The sequence below is a fragment of the Phoenix dactylifera genome, chromosome 17, assembly GCF_051530095.1.
Source record: "Phoenix dactylifera cultivar Ajwa chromosome 17, Ajwa_hap1_PhDact_Kaust_v1.1, whole genome shotgun sequence".
NCBI classification, from domain to species: domain Eukaryota; kingdom Viridiplantae; phylum Streptophyta; class Magnoliopsida; order Arecales; family Arecaceae; genus Phoenix; species Phoenix dactylifera.
In genome coordinates, this window is record NC_143206.1 from 14,528,587 (window position 1) to 14,551,483 (window position 22,897).

Below are 22,897 nucleotides of genomic sequence, written 5' to 3' on the forward strand. Positions count from 1 at the left end.
CCCATGCAACGAGGGACATGGAGAATTATATTAGGTAGCAGAGGCAGGCTCATTTCCTGACTCGGAAATGTAGTTAAATAAAGCATAACATCAGATGATTGCTTAGAACCCACAACAAGATTTCATTATCTTTAGCAAAAGGAAAAAAAAACAAGATTTCATTACAAATACCATATTTGCTTCACTGGAATAAGCATTGAAATGGGACGAGGATTCTGACTTTAGCCCCCTTTTCATGTTCGGTATGTAATAAAGGACCGAAAATCACGGTTCTTTCATTTTAAGAGAGAGCATTTGCTCTCCTACAATGGACTCATGAGAAAAGGCCACTTACCATGAAATAAGAATGAACGATCTAATTAATAATGACTAATTAGCAACATTTATATTATAAAATAATAATAATTAATAATATATTTGATATAAATTAATTATCTACGATAATTATATAAAATTTTAAAATATATTTAAAATAGGAATTCGATTTAAGCTCTATATTTTACCAGAAAATAGTAAAAACATCATGTATCACGCATTATGATATTTATGTTCTTGTTAGATCAAAAAATGACCTATGCATTATAACTAGCAGATGAACATCATACAAGCCATCTTAAAAATGATAAAAATTAAAAATAAATTATGAAATTATATTAAATAAATATTATATATACATATATCAAATAAATATTAAAAGTTACATAAAATAAATAACTAATATAAAAGACATAATGAAATGTCATTTAAAAATTAAGTAAACACATAATAATAATAAAAAAATGAGTACAAATTATACCAAAATAACCAAAGAAAAACACCTTAAAAAATAAAATGCCCCTCAAAAGAGTTATAGTGATCATTATGATAAAAGTAGTTCCGTTAATTATTACAAAATTAATCATATTCCAATAATATATAACTAGGTAAATTAAACATTAGAACTGAATTGCTATTTCTTTTCCACAAATTTCTTTGTTCCATTTCCAAACATTAGAATGGAGATCTCCATTCCAATCTCTATTCCAACTTCCTGCCCTCCATTTGCATCCCACACCGATTTCATTCTTGGAAACCAAGCATGGCCGAAGTGTTTACAAACTATTGATACCACAGGCATTACAAACAAGCATCATCCTCTTGAGGAGGGGGTACAAAAGGTTCCCTCAAGCTACAAAGCTAGAAACTGCAGACTGGGTTCTCAACACTACATAGATATCAGACACAGTGATCTCTCTACATGGGTTAGCAGTGGAGAAGAAAGAAACAGCTGTTCTTGTCCTCAGCACCTGGCAGCCTTCAAGAACTTGTCAAAGGCGCTAGCAGGTGGCAGTCTCAGCACCGGCAGTGGTTCCATGGCAGCCAAAGCTTGCTGCTCAAAACCGTAAGCATTTGCCTGCAATGGTACAGCAGATAAACTATGCTTGCAACAAGGTTATTCAAGAGGCAGCATCATTTTGTTGGCTTACCTTTGGAATTGCCAACTGCTCACCCATTGGGAAAATTGGCATTGGATTGTCTGATATCGAGTCATGATCAGCAACCAGCCAACTTGAAAGCTTCTTCCTCGTGCCCATGCCAAGGGCCTCGCACTGACTAGCCATGGTCCCATATGGGAGGGGAGAGGTCGAGACAGATGTTCCTGCCACCTGACCAGCTACATGGAGTGCCTGGTAATATATATAAAAAAAAAGAAGGGGTGATCGAAGAAAATTAAGACAAAAAAAGATGATAAGAATGATGTTCATTATGTAAGCTTTCCAGTGACAAATATATGGATTGGTTATTTATATATTTTATGGATGCGCCACTAGCTTATGTAATTTGCCATTGAAATGCCAAGTTGTAGCATACTTAATTGGAAAGACTAACTCCCAAATGCAGCAATCACTAAAAAAAAAATAGTTTGCAGAAGTGCCAGTAAAACAATTTAATTAAAAAGACCAAGTAATGTTCATTTTCTGATTCAGCTGACCATATTTCTCAGATCAAAATGTACAATCGAGAATATCACCACAATACATGCAATGCTGAGAAACATGATTTCTACATAGTGCAGCTCTAGATGATATATTGTCCTTTACCCATGTCAAACCATGCCTAAATTAATATATCAAGGATTATAGAATTGAGCAATCAGAAGCATAAGCACAGCTTTGTTTGAAGGAAAGCATACCGATTCTAGCAATTGGCCGACGCTAACAATGTTGGGCAAGGCTGGTGATGTAAACTCCTTGGGGATAAATTTATGAAAAACCATGGCTGGCAATTCACTGACTACGTCATCCACTATTGATAAACTCCCTGAACACTCCTGCAATATTACAAAAACGATTCATCAACAATTTCCAAGTTCAAGATCTGCAGACATCACAGTCAAACCAGGGCTAGGACAGTGGCAGCAATAAGTTTTTTGCTTAAGTCATCAAGACTTTCAACTCCATTAATTTTCTTAAAAGAAAAAGGAGTAAAGCAAGCTGCTACTTCGAACTATTAATAAGATCAATGATGTTCATGCACAGAAATAACATACTGCCAAAGTTATCTTATATGCTTTCCTGCAAGCTACTAACCATAATTTAGATTCCAACTTCACAATAAACACTGTTATATTAACCATAATTTATACCTAAGTGCATACTGGAACTGCAGAACAGTCCTTTGTCCAATCCTAAGACTTAGCTGGTATTCAAAACGTAAAGCAATTCACACTGCAACAGATCAAACAGATGTGTGCACCTGCTCAGCAATTATACCCTTTCAATGTCTTCTTTTGTATTGCCCAATTAATTGCCAGAACCAAATCTTAAGTCAGAAGTACTTCAAATCATATTGATGGTTGGTTTTCAAATTTTAGGTTTAAGGTTGCAGGCAAGGTTGGCCATCTTGATACCGGACCCCATACCAGTACCATACTGGTACAATGTCAGTATGCTTGGTATGGGGTCCGTTCGCCATACCAAGACTCAATACGCCCCCTACAGAGTCTTGGTTTGGTACCGGAACAGTGCGATGTGCCTGGTATGTGATAGTACGAACCGGTACTGCAAATCTTGGTTACAACTACACAATATAAGCATTCATAACACACTTAAGAGACTCCATTTTTTAATGAAGTGAACACATGCACCAATCAAGTCCTAATGACACTTGTATACCCTAGGGGCTAACACATTCAGTTTTCCATTCTACAGGAGCCAACTCAAGGACAGATCAAGTTACAAAAACCTCATCAACTAGCTGTCCATGTTATCATGTCATTTGACCAATTTAGTGTCTCAAAAATAGGTATCTATCACCCTAGAGCAAGCATTGTCTCCATGATGATCCACAACTTGGATCTAACATATGCAAAATATGACCAATTAGAAAATTCTGGACAAGTTAATATGTTTTCTCAGTGGATTAGTTAAAAAGAAAATAGGTCTCCACTCCAGAACGAGTTCCATAACTGTTATGCAAATAGAACTCACCAAAAAAATCACATAACATATATTCATATGCAAACCATCCAATAGGTCAATACTTCTTCAAATCATATATAGAATGCAACCTTATAGACCAAATTATCTTTGCACTTAAATTCAATCAAGTTGTCAAGATGAGATCCTAAAATTTGCGAACATTGAATAATCATAATATTAGTATCTATACTTCAGTAGTGATGCCATTAAAGACCAAGCTCTTAAATTAGGCATCACATATAACAAAAATCGTGTTGCTAGAAACATTTCATAATATATCTCTTTTACTTGAAATGATTGTTTTCATTAGGCTTCATTATTTTCATTAAATATGAAAATAACTACCTAATTATTAATATAAGCATCTGTTAGGAACATCAGCAAGCCCCAATCAGGAGCCAGACAATTTGAAATTCTAACCTTTTTTTTCTAAGAATAATTAAGAGCACCCAAGTTATTATGGAAAATGAACTGAAGTTTAAAATAGTATACCTCATCAAAAGAGAGTGATTCTTCAGAAACTGCAAGAGCTCGTGCATTGACCCGGTCAAGCGCTGGATTTGAACCGAAAAAGGGCACATCTTCAGGTATGAAAGTTTCAGTAAGTTGTTTGGCTAAGACATCTTTTTCCAGCTGAAGAAACAAGGAAAGATGCAACAAATATGCAGTCACATTAAATTTCAGCAAACTCTGTTGATTGCAGCAGATATTTTCAAAGGACTTGCTCAACTAAGTACTTACATCAGTTATCTTTGAAAGCTCTTGAATAATGATGTCAAGTAAGTGCAGGTCAGAATTGCCTACAGTTTTTCTCAAGTCGGCTAGTGTCAATATAGCTGCTTGTCGATCAATGTCAGAACCAAATACATTCAAATCTGTATGAGACTTCACATAAATTTGCAAGTCCTCCCCAATCCTCAGATATGGGTCAATCTGCAAAGTAAAATCTCCACCTTGTGAACGCTAGATGGACAAGTTGCATCATATAAGACATCCTGAAGTTTTCTGAACCAACACCCGTAAAATTTCTTTACTGTGGGAAGTTATAGCCGTACATTCACTTAATTTTTATATCAGTGTATGATAACTAGATAATTACACTGAGTAGTGCAAAACCAACAAGCATTGTCCCACTTACAAAGAAGGATCAAATTCATAAATAATGAAAAACAAACCTTGCACAGGCACAAAATAAGAGTCGGATTAAAAGGACATGTCTGAAGTTACTTAACAAGGGCTATGGTAGAGGACTAAGACGAACTATAAGTAGCAAACATGAGTGCACCATCCCCTAGTTTCGACAAATAGAGTCCGTTTCAGAAGAGAAAGTACATATTTAGTTGTTAGAAGCAAAGAAAGAATCAGAAATGATTTAGCCAAGTAGTACAAGCAACTAGATCTCAAAACTGAGAAAAATGTTAAACAAATAAATTATGGTTTTAGGTATCTGATTGCACCAGTCCACATCAGGCATAGCATACAGGCACGCTAGGGAACTACTACACAATACCCCTCCCCTTACAGGCATTAGATACCAGAACAATATACCAAACCAAGTACAGATACATAAAATCTTGGAAAAAATAAATAAATCTGCCACGCAATGGAAGTAGAAGATTTCCTGCTTGCTTCACAACTGACATTGCAGGTTCTTATAGTAGGCTATGCCCTTGCTCGGACTTCCTGGTCTGGGTTATAGAAAACTGCTTGTAACATATTTTCCTACCTTGTAGAACAGTTGCAAACTCAAGCTAATGCAAAAAAAAAAAAAAAAACAAAGTGGCTTTATGCTAGGGATGTCCAGTATTAAAGCAATTTTTTTAATTATGAGGAGAAAACACTGCAACATTTAATATTTTACTTGGTAAATACCTATGACATAGTAAACAAGTACTCAACTAGTGCCAATTAAATGGTAATTATCTAGGCGGTTAATAAACTGAGAACAGAAATAAAGGCATGCAAAATAGAGCTATATTGAAATCATTATTGACACTGGAGCAATGACAAGTGTTAAAAAGCACTGGCGGTGTTATAAATGTGTTTCCAATGAAGAGGGCACTACGGTGCAATTTTTTTTTTGTGCAGATAATAGAGTAATTGGTGAGGGCTATAATTGGGCTACGTGTAACAAAGATATATTCAAATGAAAATGACTTGCTAAGGTGCATATTTAATGCTACAAAGTATTTTGCATGTGAACTTTTACTTGAGCTTGGTCTTGCATACAGCATAAACAGAGAAGCATCTCCCCAATAAGTAGTATTTACGCAAATCCTTGCATGATGACATTGGACATTATCTAAATAGCAATATGTCGATAAAACACGCGAACTAGTTAGAATGCTGAAATAAAATCTTACATCAGAAGATATATAAACTTTTAGCAAGTCAGTCAACTCAGAAATGTGATAGACTTTTCCTGCAAATGCTAGCATGCCTGTTGCCACCGAAAAAAGCGATCTCTGACATGAAGGCGGCAGCATTCCTGTCAAAATAAAGGGTTTGATGGTAAATCAAAATTACCAAATGATATTAGTAAAGCTGATGCTCTAAGAGGATCCATACATACATACATATATATGGGGTAAGTCTATAACGCTCCTGAAGAGCAACTTTGCAAGTGAACTAACTGGCAAATGACAAATATTACCCCATGTATTGACAGACAGACAGACATGGGCTAAAGTTATAATGCTCCTGCAGAGCATCCGTACATTCATATATAGGTAAAGTTATAATGCTCCTGCAAAGCAACTTTGCAAGTGGCCTAACTGGCAATTGACAAATATTACCCCTTGTATTGCACTAGATAGTTTTAAATGCGTGGGGGTATTTATGTCACTTGGTCATGCCCTCAATGCACCTTTTAATCCTATATATAGGTTCATCTGTATTGACATATATATCACAATCTTGATCCTAAAATAGCAGTTGGTGCTTATCCTACCATCTGGCTCTAGCGAGGTAATTCTTAAAGACCATGGTAGCTGAAAGAATCGCACTGTATTGCTTTGATTTGAATTCTGCAATAAGGAAAAGAGAATTTTTTACAGCGTTAGTTTAAAAATACCCACAATAAATGAAGCTGACTTAAATTATATAAACATAAGTGATTAATGCAATCACTATAAAAATTCAAACCAGCAGTCAGCAGCAGTGTCTCATCATTCTTCCAAGGCATTCAGTAGAAGCATATCAAATCAACTTTCTACAGCATGATGAATAAAAGATCGTGTGGCAGATATCTCAGAGAAATTATCCGCTTATCATACTTTCTTGTGTTTTTTCAAAAGTAACAAAAGGAAAAATAGACCATTATATACCAGTTCTGCGGGGCCTTGTGCAAACTTTAGTTAAGAGGTAATTAAAACGTGTAGCCCTACAGTTAAATTCCATATGAAGTCCGGAGTGAAATGAATTGTGGTTTTTGCTTTTCTTAGTTTCTATCTTTTGTATAAAAAAAAAGGCCTTTAACTCTTCCAGTCCTCTCTAGGTTTCTGTACACACTTTGAAACTACCTTATTATGATATCAGAACTAATGAAATTAAGCCATCCAACTCATGAGTTGATTAAACAAGCCAGTGAATGTCATAATTGGTGATATAGAACCTTAAGTTTACACAATCTGGAAGCCTTCTTACTGGAATCCATCCATACTTTAGCGGTGCATATTACTTATCACAAGCTTTAGCCAGAATTGAGTAAACCAGCAGACATGATAATTACAATATCTTACTAGAGATGACTGATACATTGGCTGCCATGACTTAAATTCAGAAACAAGAACTTGGCACCTAAACATATCAACAAATAAATCGATACGCAGAGAGAGAAAAACACCTGGTGCATTCAAAAGATCGTGACATTATGGTTAGTCAACATAAGATTCCTTCCTCACAACAAAACCAAAAACAGAATTATAAAGAGAAACAATTAATCAACCAAAGAATACAATTGAAATTAATATTAGTTTTCATTCAAAATATTAACTTTTCTACCTAATAAAAACCATGTACTTCAGGCTCTATGAATGAAAGTACGCCTATTTTACAGTATGGCCATAAACAAATAATGGTTATTTCAGCAATTTTAGTCTATACAAGGGAAATTCTGACAGCAGAATCATGGATCACAGCCATATGACTCACAAGTCATGCAAATTTCTTTTAATGGTGAATTGCAATTTTTTTAACTGCAATGCATTTGTTCTTATTAACACAAGTTTGGGGAAGTTAACTATAATAGATAATCCAATTTATATAACTATAAAGTTGGCAACATACCTTGAGACGGGAAAATAGAAGCGTCAAGCTGAATGAATGAGCTATAGCCTCAAAATTTGAAGGCAAATTATCAGGCTGGTTGGCTTGTATCCAGAAGGCAGAGAGTAATTGAGCAGTTTGATCTTCAGTTAACATCATAAAGTCAGTTTCCTGTATCAATATACCCATACATCACAAGATAACAAAGTTACTATTTGTGCAGAGAATTGAAGAGCTAATAGAAGAGTAGAAGTTAATGCAATTCAAGAAATTTAGGGGTTTGTACCCAAAAAAAAAAAAAAAGAAATAGGGGCCTGCTGAAAGCTAACTATGTCATTTGGACATAGACACTTCTAGAAAAGTTTTATGCCACCGATGGATATTAGGTGATGCAGAAATCAGGGTATCAAAAGCAATGTGATAAAGTACAAAGGAAATGGCAAGCACTTACTGCCTCCATAGAACGGGCAGAAGTAGCAATTCTATCAATAATAGAACAGCCAAATTTATAAAAAGATGGTGAACTTTTTCGGGCCCAACCATGTTTCAACTCTTCATCACCCGTGCTTTTTTCCTTGATCTCTGCATGTGCATCATTTCCATGCTTATCTGCATTTAGGCATCCCTTTTCCCTTCGCAGTTTCTCAAGTAGAGCAGTAGCTGAAGCAAATACTGATGTAGTTCGAGACTGCCACTTCTTAGTTTCATATAAATATTCTGATTCATGCCTTGGATGATTAGCACTTCGAACAAGGGTAACTGAAAATATTTGGTGTGCTCCTATGCGGGTTTCAACATCTGGATGCATCATAGCCTTCATAAGCTGCAGTAGAAATTCTTCTGGAAACACCTACGTATTAATAACCAATGATGCAAAATATCTGGTAAGCTACAATATCCAGCAAAAAAATCCGAGACAACAAAAAGTAAAACATCATTGAAAGAGAAATGCAAAAAATGACTTAAGCATAAGTCGAGCTAGCAAGTTTCGTCCCATGCATGGAAATTTAACTTCATAAGTCTCATTTCACCATAGGTCCCTTGACCTCAAACAACAATCTTTGTCCCATTTCATGGCTGATTCTAAACCTAACACCAACCCCCATGGTACCATCTTCCTTGCAAGGCAATTTTGGGTAAGATGGGATAGCTGTGAACTCTCACTATATGTTTGCATAAGTGCAATATCTTTTCTCAACAAGAGTTTCTTTAAAATGCAAAATATCATGACCATGAAATATGGAGTCCACAGCTAGTAATTGATGTATGTATCATACTGTGACATTAAAATGATCAAATTAGGAAGAAAAAAAAAGATATACATAAAAGATGCATCTGTATCAGACAATTTCTCACAAGAAACAGTCACACAGATGGTACATAACTTTCGCATTTCCGGTTTCACTGGCAGTCAATACTATATTAAGTACTCGCTGTAAATGGCACATTCAATAGGAGAGTTGGGCATCTTCTCTGTAACTATGTTGTGTAAGATTTGTGTAACGCTAAATCAATAAACATGATAACAGGCTAAATATGGGCAATACTGTCTAACAAAGAATATTATATTGGTCAATGATTATTGGTAACATAAATGTTAGTAACAAATAGACATGGATCTAGAGCTTGCCAAGCATGGATGCATTATAATTTGCAGTTTAGATAACTTTACACTATAGTTCGCCTAAACTAACCTCTGAGTGGGTTCATCTTTCAACTGCTATTTCTCAGATGTTCAACTAGAAACTTTGAGTTTACAAAACAAAACCGTGTCTCTAATATGCGATTACTGGAGATAATTGCCTTCCCTTAAGCCATCACAGCTACTGTGATGGATATAATGGAATTTTATGAAACTCAAAGTTTCTAGATATCATTTCTAAATTAAGATAATATTGTGTTTAAGAGTATTATTAGCCTCTCAAAAGTCAGCAGAACCGTCCCGAGCCGTACCAGCAACGGACCGGAACAGTTCCGGCAACAAAAACAAGACTGGCGCCGAAGGGGGAGGAGAAGGAAAAGGAGGAAAAGAGCACGGGAGGGAGGGAGAAGGAGAGGAAAGAAGAGAAAGGAAGGTCGAGGCCGGCCGGCAGAGGCCGGCCGGCAGAGGCCGGGGAGCCATGGAGGGAGCCACGGAAGAGCGGCTCGCTCTGGTCCCCTATTTCGGAGCCTTTCTTTTGTAGCTTCCTGGCGGGTCTCCGGCCTCCGCCTCCTCCGCAAGGCAGCACTCCGACCTCTGCCTCCTCCGCAAGGCGGCTCACCAGCCCTCTGTTGGCTCTTTGTCGGCCTCACCCTTCTCTCTCAAGTTTCCTCTCTCATTCTCCCTCTCCCCCACTTCTACTATGTCAGTACGGCCCGGCCCGGGACGGCACGACGCGGCGCGGGCCCATACCGACTCGTCCCACCGGACAACTGGTACAGTGCCTAATGCCGGTTCCGCCGACCCTGCTCTCAATGGTTAAAAAAAAGTGAAATGCAGTGGTATAACAATATGAATTTGTATTAACGTCATAATATCATAAATATACTTCAATACATCACTTAGAAACAACATTATACTCTAGAATTGTGGTAAGACTAAATAACATCTATTATAATTATTATGTAACGCTGTTATGACTTATAGCCCTCATAATACATATATGAAAGCTATCACTTATAGCCACTGTATACGTTTAAAACATAAGTTAGGAGAGCTGAAACTATTTTAAAGACCAACATATAAAACCAAATGCAAATCTAAAAAAGAAGGAATGATCATTGTAACATACGGAATAGTCCATTTACAGGGAAAATAGTCATCAAAGATCAGGCAACCTACTGCTAAACACTGAAATACTCTATTCCGAAAAGTTCACTAGCTGCCTTGCATCACTTGAAAATGCCAAGACATTGGTAATTGATAATTGAATGGTACATAAACAAGTATCATGATACCCAATCAAATGGAACCATCCAGATTGCATGCTCTAACGGATTCAAAAGGATTGAATATATTTGGCTCATGTTAGGCTTTAGTTTTGAGTGCAAAACATGCCCATCATAACCTGTTTTTCTTTACCAGGGTTTGTAAAGACACATAATTTAAAATTAAGAGGACAATTCTTGAAGCACATGACATACACACACACGCACATGCACATACTTTTGCATTATACCAAATTAAGCTAGAAAATCAACCCACCAATTGTGGATGTAATCGGATGGACGTCAAAGAGATGATGTGAGCAAGAATTAGCAAAGATCCAATTGTTGCCCTTGCAACGACTGCAGTAACTGGCAGCTTCTCCAATGTTATAGCCATCATGTCAAACAATGGACGGGTATCACCAATCTAGCACATGGGAATTAGAAAAACAAAATAAACAAATAAATGCCAATAAATGTTGCATGAACAAAGTCAAGCAACCACTTGACCAAATAGAACAAAAAATCAGAAAAAAGTTTTGAAGACACTAAACATACTCCTTTAACAATCTCTAGCAGACAGTCCTCAATAGCATTTTGAAGTGTGTCATTCCAATTTGATTCTTCTGGTCCAGCTGATTCAACTGTGGTCTGGAGACTTTTCCTTAAATGCCTGCACAAGTCATTAACTGCTCCAATTTCAGCAACTACTGCTTGTGACCTTAGTTGTCGAACCAAGATAGCGGCAATCTGAACTATATCAGATTTTGTCTTAGGGTCATGGACAACATTTTTATGGTCCAGATGTCTGATAATAGCAGATAAAATGAGCTGTTCATTTCCTGAAAGATAAACCAAGTTGAGAGTAAAACTCATTAGCAATTTGTTCAATTATGCTGTGATGGGGTAAGAATGAAGAGGATTTGAGATAAAACTTATGCTCTTACAAAGAGAGAAAAAGATAACCTACAATAAGAAAGTACAACAAAACAGTACTTAGAATATCATAATATTATCAGGTGCAAAACAAGGTGTCCTGACAATTAGGAAATGCTGAAGTACATTAAAGCTTTTGAATGTTTGGTTATTTTACATCACTTTTAAATTGCAAGACTTTCAAAGACTTGTAACCAAAAAAATGTTCTTCAACTATCTTAATCATACACAACTATAGAAAAAAAGATGAGAAGCAAGAGTAACAGACATGATAAATCTCAAAATTGGCTTCTGTAAACGCTAATTTTGCCCGAGAGCATTGGTGCAATTCAATTATTCAAGCAGGTGTCTCAATGATGTTGGAGGGAAGATATGCAGTATCAAATAATCCTAATACAATTTTCTTGGAAGAAAAATACTCACTATTTGAGCATATCTGCTGCGCATATGGGTTGAGAATAGGCCACTTCGCAATCTTTTGCAAAAGTTTTACAGGGTTGCTAACACATCAAAGATGGCTTTGAGAAAGCATGGGATGCTTCACAAGAACATCCTTCTTAAGCTCCCGGTTGTTTATAGAGTTTGATATTATTAAAGAAAAACAAAGAACAGAGAGTTCGGAGTCAAAAAAGGGCCAACCGACCACCAGACATTGGTTCACATGGTACCACACCTTGCCACTATAGGCAAGGGAAGAGGGTCTGATTCTGCAAGCCATCGTCCCTAGCTTTGACTCCCAATTTGAGGTTCCCCGGTTCCACAAGCCTCAACTCAGTCTACCCAACAGCCTGGGCTTCAGCTCAGGTGGGGTGGGTGGGTATGTGTCGAAATCCCCTTTCTAGGGCAAGCTAGGGGCACAAGCTCCTCCCTAGTCTCGAAAAAAAAAAGCGAAAAATGGCCTGCCAAAAGAGTTGGAGATGTTAGAATCCAATACACTTGTTGGACATACGTGTCAGACTAAGTTCTGATTCTTTAAGAATTTTCTCTAATATGGACCATATCCAAGTGTGATGCCCATGACATAGTTTATTTCCCGTTTGGTGGCATTCGCACATCCACTTTCACCAATTAGAAAAGATGACGAAGTATAACACAATGCTTGATCCAAAAAGTGGATCAAGTGACAATAAGTATGAAATAAACAAGGAATACCACTACACTGCATCATTTCTTAGCAGGCAAATAATGCAACAAAAGAGCAATAAGGAAAAGGAAAGCCATGAAAGTATGCAGGTAGTTTAACTGCCATGAAAACTTTGGGACCAAGAATTTCAAGATTTAGATTTTTATCTCAAAAAAAAAAGAACTCAAGATTTAGATGTCGTATGGTGTTCATGGCCTTATGGACTCTCTAGCTAAGAGAGGGCGCTAGCATTTAGTTGATCAAAATTAATACTGATAAAGTTAACTACTTTATGGGAGATAACTAGGTTGGGTCTAGACTCCAGACTCCTTAAAGGAATACATGTATAGTGGTTTTGGATGCTAGTGTTCCACCATGCCAGTGAATTATGTCAATGAAGTGGAGCTTAAAGGGTTTGGCGAGCAATTAGTTGGGCCAAGATGTATGGTTAGGGATTTTTGGATGGAAACAACAGATTTACAGTCATAGATGGCTAGGCAAGAACTTGAGCCCAGCCATGCTCCATGACATACTATTATTCCTTGAGCGACCTTGGAGGTGCGAATTGAACATGTTCATCAACAAGCTTCTTAGTGGCTTGGTAACGGTAGTGCAGAATCTTTATTTCAAAGGGCATTCAAAGAAAAGTTCAAGATCATATAGGCAAAACGACCCAAGTAGATGCCCTAAAACATATTAATTATGATTATATGCAATATGCATGTGCAATATTTATGGTATCCACAGCCTTTTGATCATCGTCAGCGGAACCATCCCGAACCGGACAGTTTAGCGCACACCAAGCCGTACCGGTGGCAGACCGGAACAGTTTGGGCAACCATCACGAAATACCGTCGACGGAAGGGGGGAAGGAGAAGGAAAGAAAGAAAAAGAGAGAGCGAGGGAGGAGGGAGGGAGAGGGAGAGGAAGAGAGAGGGTGGCGGAGGCCGGCAAAACATGTGGAGGAGGCGGAGGAGGGGCTCCGCTTTGGTTCCCCTGTTTCGCTTGTCGACTTCACTTAAAAATTGGCAAATTAAAAAGGAGCCCCCTCAGGGACCCCTATTTTGAACGAAATAGAGAAACCGGAGCAAAGCCCCTCTTCCACCTCCTCCGCACGTCTTGTCGGCCTCCTCTCTCCCCCTTCTCTCTCTCTTTCCTCTCTCTCTCATTCTCCCTCTCCCCTGCCTCCTCTATTGTGTCGGTACAGGCCCAACACGGAACATTACAGAGGCATACCGACCCGTGCCGCCAGGCAATCGGTCTAGGCCCCGGTTCCCGCACAGCAGACCTTGCTTTTGATGCTATTCATCTTTTTGTTTAACATCCTAAAATTAGTATACAACTAATTGTAATGTAGGGGGGCCTCCCTTTCTCTCAAAGAAAAAAAAACAAACTAAAATGAGGAACTTGGAAAGAATTTAGCAAAGAAAATAAAGCAATGTAGAAGATGAAGTTGTTGAACAAGGTTCAAGAACAGCACTTATATCTTGTAATTAAAACTAAAAAAAATGTTTGATCCAGCATCCAGATACCAAACAATATATAAAGATATGAGACATGATTAAAAACAGGATGCATAAAACCCAAATGAACCAGAGCATGTATATTGAAAAACTAGCTTCAACTCCAAATAGATCCAACTAGAAAAATTGGCCGTGTGAATCAAATCTGGTCATGCTCCACATACGCTTCCCACTAGAGAAATTTACGACCACTCATATAATGATGCTACCAAAAGGACAGCTGCAAAAACACCAGAATAAGGGATAGCTTCATACTCAACAGAGTGACAGACTGAAATTTACTATTTTATAGCGACAAAGAAGGGAATCAAATTATTCATGCATTTCTCAAAAAGTTCCAAACTTAAAAATGCTCAATGAAATGGCACTATCATTTTCTACAGAGAAGATAATCAAGATTCATAAATGGAGTTTATTGTTTCCAACAAACATCAATTACCCAACGCTATAAAATAAACCATATTCATTTTTCTAATGAATATAGTACCTGTCAAAAAAACTAAAAAGACAATAGGCAAGCAGAAATACCTGAGCTTTTTTCTGAGAAAATCATGTCAGATAAAACAAGCAAAGCCAATCCATGTCGAGGAGCCCAACATTTTCCTGTGTCAAAGTAAGAAAACATTGGATCCAATACACAACGCATTGTGGTGCTTTCTTTAGCCATTTCAGCAAGCATCTGTACACAAATCTGGGACCACACCTCTGGAGATTCATGCTCCTCTCTGCATAAAGAATGAGTAATGAGTACTACTCTGTTTCAGGAGTAAAAGAACAAAAAAAATTAAATCAATATAACAGAACATTATATTTTTTGGGATAAAATTATTCTAAACACAATAAGAGCCATCTAGTGCACAAAATGGCTGAAGATTTATACCACAGCAAAGTAATAACCAAGGACAGAGCATCCAGGCATGGTAAAAATTTTCAAGTTCTCTATGCTTTACTTCTTTTTTGCCCTCTAGTGCAAGATTGCTATTATAAAGAAACTATGCTATGCAAGGACTGTTGGGCTGGTATCGGGCTCCGAACCGGTTGTCCAGCAGCACGGGGCCATAGTAGAAGAGGCGGGGGAGAGGGAGAATAGGAGAGAGGAAAAGAGAGAGAAGGGGTGGCCGGCGGAGAGCCAGCGGAGGGCCTAGAAGCTGCTGCGCAGGAGGAGGCGGAGGCTATGGAGCCGCCGTGCGGAGCAGGCGTTCGAAACAAGGGCCCGGAGGCAGAGCCCCTCCTTCGCCTCCTCCGTGCGGCGGCTCTCCGGCCTCCACCAGCCGGCCTCCAACTTTATCTCTCTTCCTTCCTCTCCCTCTCCCTTCCTCTCCCGCTCTCTCTCTCTCTCTCTCTCTCTCTCTCTCTTCCTCTTTTTCCTTCTCCTCCCTCTCCGTCGCCGATTCTCGTTTTCGTTGCCGAAACCGTCCCGGTCCGCCGCCAGCATGGCTCGGGACGCCACGAACCGGGCAGTTCGGGATGGTTCCGCCGACTATGATACTATGAGCACATTACAAGTAGTAGCTAAAAGCAAGCATGACAGATGCACATTTACCAACTCCGTCCATACTCATCATGATCAATATGTCTAGAATGCTGGGGCAAGATAAATTCTTTCAGACATGAAGTCGGAAGGGAGGAACTGAAATTTGTGAGCATGCACAAGATATTGCTCATCAATGAATTCCCTTTAAAATGGTAAGGATGCATGCCAACACTGTTCAGTAGATGGTTTTATGTATCTCTTTACACTTTGTAAATGGAAAAAGGGTGGTGGACCACTTTTCTTCTTCCACATGCATACACATACACCATTAAAAAAAAACTGTTTACCGCATCGACTAGACAAAAATACAACATACAATACACTTTTTCTTTTCACAGGACGTGGGGGTGTTCCTTTTACACCTTCTCACAACTACTACTTACAATTAGATACAAGAAGAGAACTGGTAAACGGTATGAGAATAAACAACACAGCAATGGAACAAAATGACAGAAAGGCAAAAAAAGTGTGTTATGGTGCATCTCTTTAATTGTTCAATAAAACATATATGAGTTTCATGGTAATTCACTGATTAGCAGTTCATTACCTCGTCAGCATGGCAGAATCCCTAGCCACTGATTGTGGCCTAAAGCTTGTATGGTTTAGGTTGACATCATTCCCAACAGTTACACTAGCTCTTGATTCAGATCTAACTACTTCATCAACCCAGTCATGGTTTGAGTCATGTCTTTCATTATCAATGTCAATATGGTCACCAGCACGATAATTTTCAAGGATAGCATGGATGATCTGAAACAAAGCCAAAGCATCAAAAAACGGAATTCTCCAGATCTATAATTGTGCTTATACCACAAAAACATAATTAAAACACAAAATGCGAGAACCTAAATCAACTCCACAACCAGTTGATCGGTAATGCTCAAACTGGTTTCCTAAGGTTTTCAAGGCATCAGAACACAGCTTCCACAGAAATAGTGTTCAAATCATAGAAAAAAAAATCCCAAACCTCTGACCATACACCTCATATCATCTTCTTGTTATGTTTTTTTGCAGAAGGGGATTAAAAATGAAAATGCATTAACAAAGAAGTTTGATCATGTTAATGGTAGTGATGATAAAATGTGGCAATAAATGCTGCTCGACCAGAATGGAGTAAGAAGTGTGAAGAAACAGGTGCACTAGAGTGTCGGACTGAAAAGAAAAGGTAGCCATCTCCAGGAAAAAGTTATGGGAAAGAAGGCCAGGTAAAGGGAAACTAAACATTTCTCTGTTCACTTGTTTCCCTTCAAAAAACCAAAAAAGAGACCAAATTCTAAGTGATGATTCATGACAAGCCTATGCGAAGCAAGAAGTTTCCTAAGGTGAAGAAATAAGAATTATGAATCAAACAATTATCTAGAGGATTAATTGACTCCAGAAAAAACACCCACCTCATCAAAATCAGTAAAAATGCAAGAATACTCAGTCATGAACCAAATCTGCAAAAGAAGGAACAAATGTAATTCAGATATCCAAAACATATTCAAGAGCATCAATAATAAATGTACAAAGTCTCTAAAGATGCATCAAATGCAAAGAAATAACCATCGCTGATAGGCATTGCAAGCTTGCAGCCCGTAGTAGACTTTTCTGTTCTTCCTCTTGCCCATGAGCGAGCATACATACTTTTCGAACTAAACTTTCAATATTGCGTGCATACGTGTTATCTGCCTGTTCATATATTAGTTAAGAATTATATAAGAAATCTATACAATATAAAGAGAAATCACAGGAACCGTTGCATAGATAAAATGGTCAAACCAAGCTTATAAAATAGAAAACAAATAAAACCCACAATTATGTATGGATGAGGAGTCATGCATCCATGATTCGATAACTGAAGACAATTAGCATGACAAAGAAACACAGAATACACTCAGAAAAGGTACTGTCAAATCAGCATATAAAATTCCCAAAACACAAACGAACAGAACTAGAGTATAAATAAATGATCCGTATGAAACAAATTTTGGTAGGCCATCATAAAAGTACTCCAATACAGAACTTTAAAAGAATTATATTGCTGCATACTGGCATGAAAAGATATAAAGGCCAAGATTTACTGCAAAAGAAAAACTAATCCCCTCTTATGAACATTATATTAACATAAGCACATCATGCACGACAGATCATACCATAAATGCTCTCAACGTCCATAAGAATTATGGAACATGCATACTCCAACAATATTGACAACAACAACCCAAACTAACATCAAGATAACACTACTGAATAAATTAATATTGCAAAGAACAAGTGTTTAGATGTTCAGGCTGACAAGTTGCAATACCGGTTGTCTCATTATATTTGTTAGAGAATGTATGTTGCATTACAGTAGGAATGATGCCAACTGGAAGTAAGCCAATACATGCAGACAAGGACCTCAGAAGTTTGATGGCATGAGCAGTGTGAATACATCCAAAGACTTACACAACCCATACCATAATCAACAGTTTATATTAATGTCCTAGCCATGCAATGCATAGAGCAGTCACAACTCACAAGTCCTGATCTAGAACAGCAGTGGACCTAATCGTTAGAACTGTCTGTAAGCAATTGAGAGATATTTCTTACATGCAAAGTATATGCTGACTGCCTTAATGGCAAGATCTTTAAATGTAAAATAAAGTAAGACGCGTAGCATCTGAGAAGTAAGCTCACCTGACTATATATGAACTTGGTAAATGTTTGGCACCCAAGAATTTGGATGCTGTCTTGCTGCTTGCTATCCAAAAGTTCAATAATAACATTCAACAAGCTGATAGCAAAATATGCCCTGTACCAAGACAAGTTACAATAAACAAAATGCTGCAAGGATACATAACCAAATGGCTTTGCATTAATCATGTCATGATACGCATAAGAAAGCCCCGATTTTGCATAACAAATGTATATCACATGGAGATGGCATATCATTAGGTTTTAATTGCAGTGACACGCAATCCATTCTGATATCTAATGACCCTATAACAATTTGTCATATCACAAAATATCTAAAGACAAAAGGATTAGGCTTTTTTAAGGTTAAGTGCATCTCATCACCTAACTATAGCAAAATGCATATAATTATGAAAATAATTGGAAATTTCAATTCCTTGTCATAATCAAAGAAGCCACAGGAGCCAACTGGAACTGTACAAGGATTAGCATCCTGCTTACCTAACTACTTACAATTATACCGCTCTTCAAAAGTATGAGATAAACTGCATAATGAACAAATAATAAATCTGTCGGCAAGGCTCTATTGTTTTTATCAACAGTCTCACCTCTATTGTGCACTATTTCACATGAATACTTGCACTCTTTGCAAAATCTTATGATAATCCGATTATTTAAGTCATTATGGAAATAATCTGCAATTTATAGTTCCACCATTGCAATTTGGTCGGCAAATCCAAGAGACAATAGGGGCATGTCTTTTTTATACTTTACCAGATGATATTGGAAAAGATTTTGTAAACATAAAATACAGTGAAGATTGTTTATAGGAAGTTGAGGCAATGAGAGAGCATGGAAGAATTCTTGAATGATCCACGGGAGAGTGACAACAGGAAGCGGTTTGTATTGTTGTAAAGCTGTTACTGAACCAGCTTAAAATAAAGATATGTTTAGAACCAATAATGAAAAGGTTAAAACTAATAATTCAAATGCGTAATCAAAATAATCTACAACTTACATCTGCTCTTTACAAATGTAAAGCAATTTACTGTAGACTTCTGTAATAATTTTAACAAAGTTGATATGCGCACACCGCAGTTCCTTGTAGCTCCTTTGTTCAAGAAACTTTGCAATCTACTCGGGGGAAATAAAAAGGTCACAGAAACTAGCAGTTTAATTCTTCGTACTCAAATTCAGAAAATGATATTCTGAAATACTGTACCTTTGGGATGCGAACTGGATTCTTCGCAGCATACTCGCATAGTTTAATTATTTTTCGTTCATTTGGGGGACCATCCTACAAATGGAACCAAAAATCATTATAACAGCATTTTCTAGATGCAGTATACTATAAAAACTGGCACACATTTATGGTTCAATTGAATGCACACATGCAGATGCAGGTTGAAGAATCATTTACTGTATTCCTTGGGTAAGCTCTGGAATGAGTAGAGATTTAAAATGCTCTTGCAAGTTCCTCAAATGACTATTCTATTATATTACGAGCCAAAAAGTGGTCTACTATTTCAAAGACAAACGAAGGCTGAGATACAACAGAAACTATACGATATATTTCTCTCTAAAAGAAAGAATGACGTATCAAGTACATATTAGCTCTAACATCCTCACATTGGTATAAATGTGACCAACAAGAGGATGTTGCATAGAAATCTGAAGTGTACAGACAGCATGAGATTTGTCAAAGTCAGCAAGTCATGGAATAAGGCTAACTGAAAAGAGCAATACCTGCAGTTCTAAAGATCAACACAAAGCAAAAAAAAAAAAAAAATCTCAAAATGCTTCATGATGCAGGTGCTACATAGCATCATAGATGGGAATCCAATATTAGAACACATAAACCAAAACTCTACATAATTGAAGAGAAAATAAATCCATCAGTAGCACAGAAATCCCTGAGCTTGGTAGACAAAATTATACTTGAGAGTTGGGGATGTTTACTTTGAAATCTTAATCATGCCAAGGTCATTCCAAAGGATTCCTCTTACGGTACTCAGTTAGCCTCGAATCATATAACAGGAAAGTACTCACTGCAGCGAAACGCAATAAATAAACCTGATGAACAAATAAACCCTCGCCAAAGAGCCTTTTTTCCAAGAAAATACACGAAGGTGCCACATTTTAGAATCATGATGTCATCCTCTTTCAATCCAAAAGGAAGGGTTAGAACACAACTACCTCAGCCAAGACGCCCTATTCAATAAGAACTTAGACTACCCAAATAAAAGAACAAACGAAACCCCAAGAATGCCATCGACCTCGTACAAAACTAAAGAAAAACAAACCACCAAAGCATCACATTGGCCCCAAAAAAAAAAAAGCAGGGGCACGCAATGCTTACAAGGGTTTTGGGGAAGATCTCGGCAAGCAATTTCTTGTACCGCTTGACGGGCCGCCGGGAGCTCGGCCGCAGTGCCGGGAAGCAAACGCACATGTTCCCGCACGCGGGGAGAATCTTTCTCGACATAAGACCCATCCCAAGAACCAAGAACCAAGACCACCCTCTACCAAGAACCCAAGAGAAGAAAAAACCCACCAAGATCGCACCTTTACCAGTTAAAACCCCCAAAGAGGAGATCTTTAAACCAGTTCGAGAAGCCAAAGCCACTCGGAAGCGAAAACAATACGTAAAACCGGGAAAAATCCAAGAAAATGAAACAATAACCGAAAGAACGCCCTCCGAGCGCTCAGGGGATGGCTCCCAGTGCTCTGCAAAGGAGATCCATTTCCCTCTTCCACCAAAGTACGCGGCAGAGAAGGGGTTTTGGAGAAGAAAAGGTGACACCTTTGAGAGAAGGGGGGAGAGAGAGAGAGAGAACGGTGAGCGGGGCAAGGTTGGGAAGGAACGGAGCACGTGAAGGGAGCTCGGATTTCCTTGCGCGAACAGGCTTTTGCCGGTGCGTAGCGCTCTCCCGCTCTGGCGATTGATGGAGACTCAAATTAAAGTGGCTCCAAATCTAACCTCCCAATTGGGTGCACTGATAGCTGTCATTTCCTAATATTGGCCGAGGATAAAGTTTTCTTTAGAGATTTTTGTTGCACGGATTAATAATCTTCCATAACTAGATATGATTACTTTAATGTAATCTTGCTTGTAGTTTAATAAAGATATTCTTTGGTCGTTTTGGTTGGCAATCTAATATAAGGTCCACAATAGCTGCTTGTTATGTGTACACATATATGTCCATTTGTGCTGTTATGGTCCAAATAAAATTTTGTATTGTATGAGAGTGAAGCATCTAGTTGGTTCTAAGAACTTAATACCAAACAAATATATGACAGCAGAGATTTAGGGTCTGTTATGATGGCATGGCATTCCTTGTGACATTAGTATGTGATGGCATGTCTCAAAAATGTTCCATATTTGAGAATAGATCATGGATGGGTAGGAGACGGGCCACCAACTATATAATTAAATTAATGCTTATGAGGCACAACTCTTGCAGATTAGCGGCCACCAAATTTTTCACAACATCCAAACTACTATAAAAGATTTACCACAAAGCTACTGGACCAATCTAACCACGAACCAACACATACAAACACATCTTTATTGCTTCCTTTTCCGTCTTGTTTTCTTTTTGTTCATTTTTATATAAATTGGTCTGTGGTTAGTCTCCCATCCCAATTAATAATTTCTTTCTTGCCTGCCTCTTATGTTAATTATTATTTGTAGTAAATACATTATTAAGTTTGGTTGCAGAATAAATGACTAATCTCATTCACTATTTAGATTAGCAGCAGTACTCTTAGGCCAGACCATTAAGCTTCGCCCTAAACTGTAAATTAGGTGCCTAGCGTAGGTAGGGGGGTCTTCCTTTTTCATTTTTCATAACAAAAGTATTTCTTTGGCCCCATGAGAGATAGAATACGAATAAAAATCATGTGGGGCAAATACCTCTGAAGAAAATATAGAGCATCTCAATCGATACATCATTTTCAGAATATGACATTCATCAGTACCAGTAGATAGGTTCTTGGGTTTTTTTTCTAACATAAAAAATGACATACATACTATTTCTTATTTTCGATAAACTCTTAGGTACAAAGATTATGGAAAAAAGAGGGATTTGAAAAAGGAGAAAGAAAACCCCACTAATGGAAAAGACAGCTTGATGAGGAAAATGATGGATGGAGAGGCTTGATAAAAAAAAGGATATGGATGGGCTCTCTTTATAGGCTGTCTCTCTTAACATATGCAATTTTCTTTTTTTTAATATTTTTTAACGTCACGAGATTGACAAACTCTATTAGTAGTAGAAGGAATTTTATTCCTATTTGACTATTGAGTTTTCTCTCTTTGATGCATGTTAGAGGAAAATCAGTAAACTAGGAGTTCCACCCATATGATATTCTACAATACCCCTCCTATGTGATTTTTATTCATAGAATATCTTTCTTTTTTTGTTCTCTCTCTCTCTCTCTCTCCCTCCATCTCTCTGTTAAAAGCAGAGAATGCAATTCCAAATTT

The 22,897-nt window shown here is 37.6% G+C and overlaps 1 protein-coding gene across 2 annotated transcripts; it reads right to left on the bottom strand.

Moving 5' to 3' along the window:
- Positions 1 to 928: 928 nt before the first annotated feature.
- Positions 929 to 21,476, bottom strand: LOC103720646 (protein SEMI-ROLLED LEAF 2-like). Of its 2 annotated transcripts, none has more exons than XM_008810449.5 (19): positions 20,768 to 21,476; positions 19,631 to 19,705; positions 19,427 to 19,542; positions 18,412 to 18,526; positions 17,296 to 17,421; positions 17,142 to 17,189; positions 16,298 to 16,500; positions 14,745 to 14,941; positions 11,193 to 11,476; positions 10,912 to 11,061; positions 8,179 to 8,577; positions 7,749 to 7,898; positions 6,412 to 6,487; positions 5,825 to 5,949; positions 4,203 to 4,394; positions 3,954 to 4,094; positions 2,174 to 2,311; positions 1,467 to 1,667; positions 929 to 1,393 (listed from the first exon to the last, which is right to left on the bottom strand). In XM_008810449.5, the coding sequence occupies exons 1-19, from the start codon at positions 20,900 to 20,902 to the stop codon at positions 1,280 to 1,282; spliced, it is 2,985 nt and encodes a 994-aa protein (XP_008808671.2). In that variant the 5' UTR covers positions 20,903 to 21,476; the 3' UTR covers positions 929 to 1,279. The 2 variants fall into 2 exon arrangements, with proteins under 2 accessions (XP_008808671.2, XP_008808672.2); XM_008810450.5 differs by having other exon boundaries at positions 929 to 1,369; positions 20,768 to 21,393.
- Positions 21,477 to 22,897: the final 1,421 nt, after the last annotated feature.

What these genes read in the sequence shown, in the direction of transcription:
- LOC103720646 (XM_008810449.5), bottom strand. Translation starts at nt 20,902, where the DNA reads ATGGGTCTTATGTCGAGAAAGATTCTCCCCGCGTGCGGGAACATGTGC. An exon ending in TTTCTCAGAAAAAAGCTCAG is followed by an intron (nt 11,477 to 14,744) that starts GTATTTCTGCTT and finishes TTTATCTTTCAG; the next exon opens with GAAATGAACAGCTCATTTTA. An exon ending in TACCTCGCTAGAGCCAGATG is followed by an intron (nt 5,950 to 6,411) that starts GTAGGATAAGCA and finishes TTATTTTGACAG; the next exon opens with GAATGCTGCCGCCTTCATGT.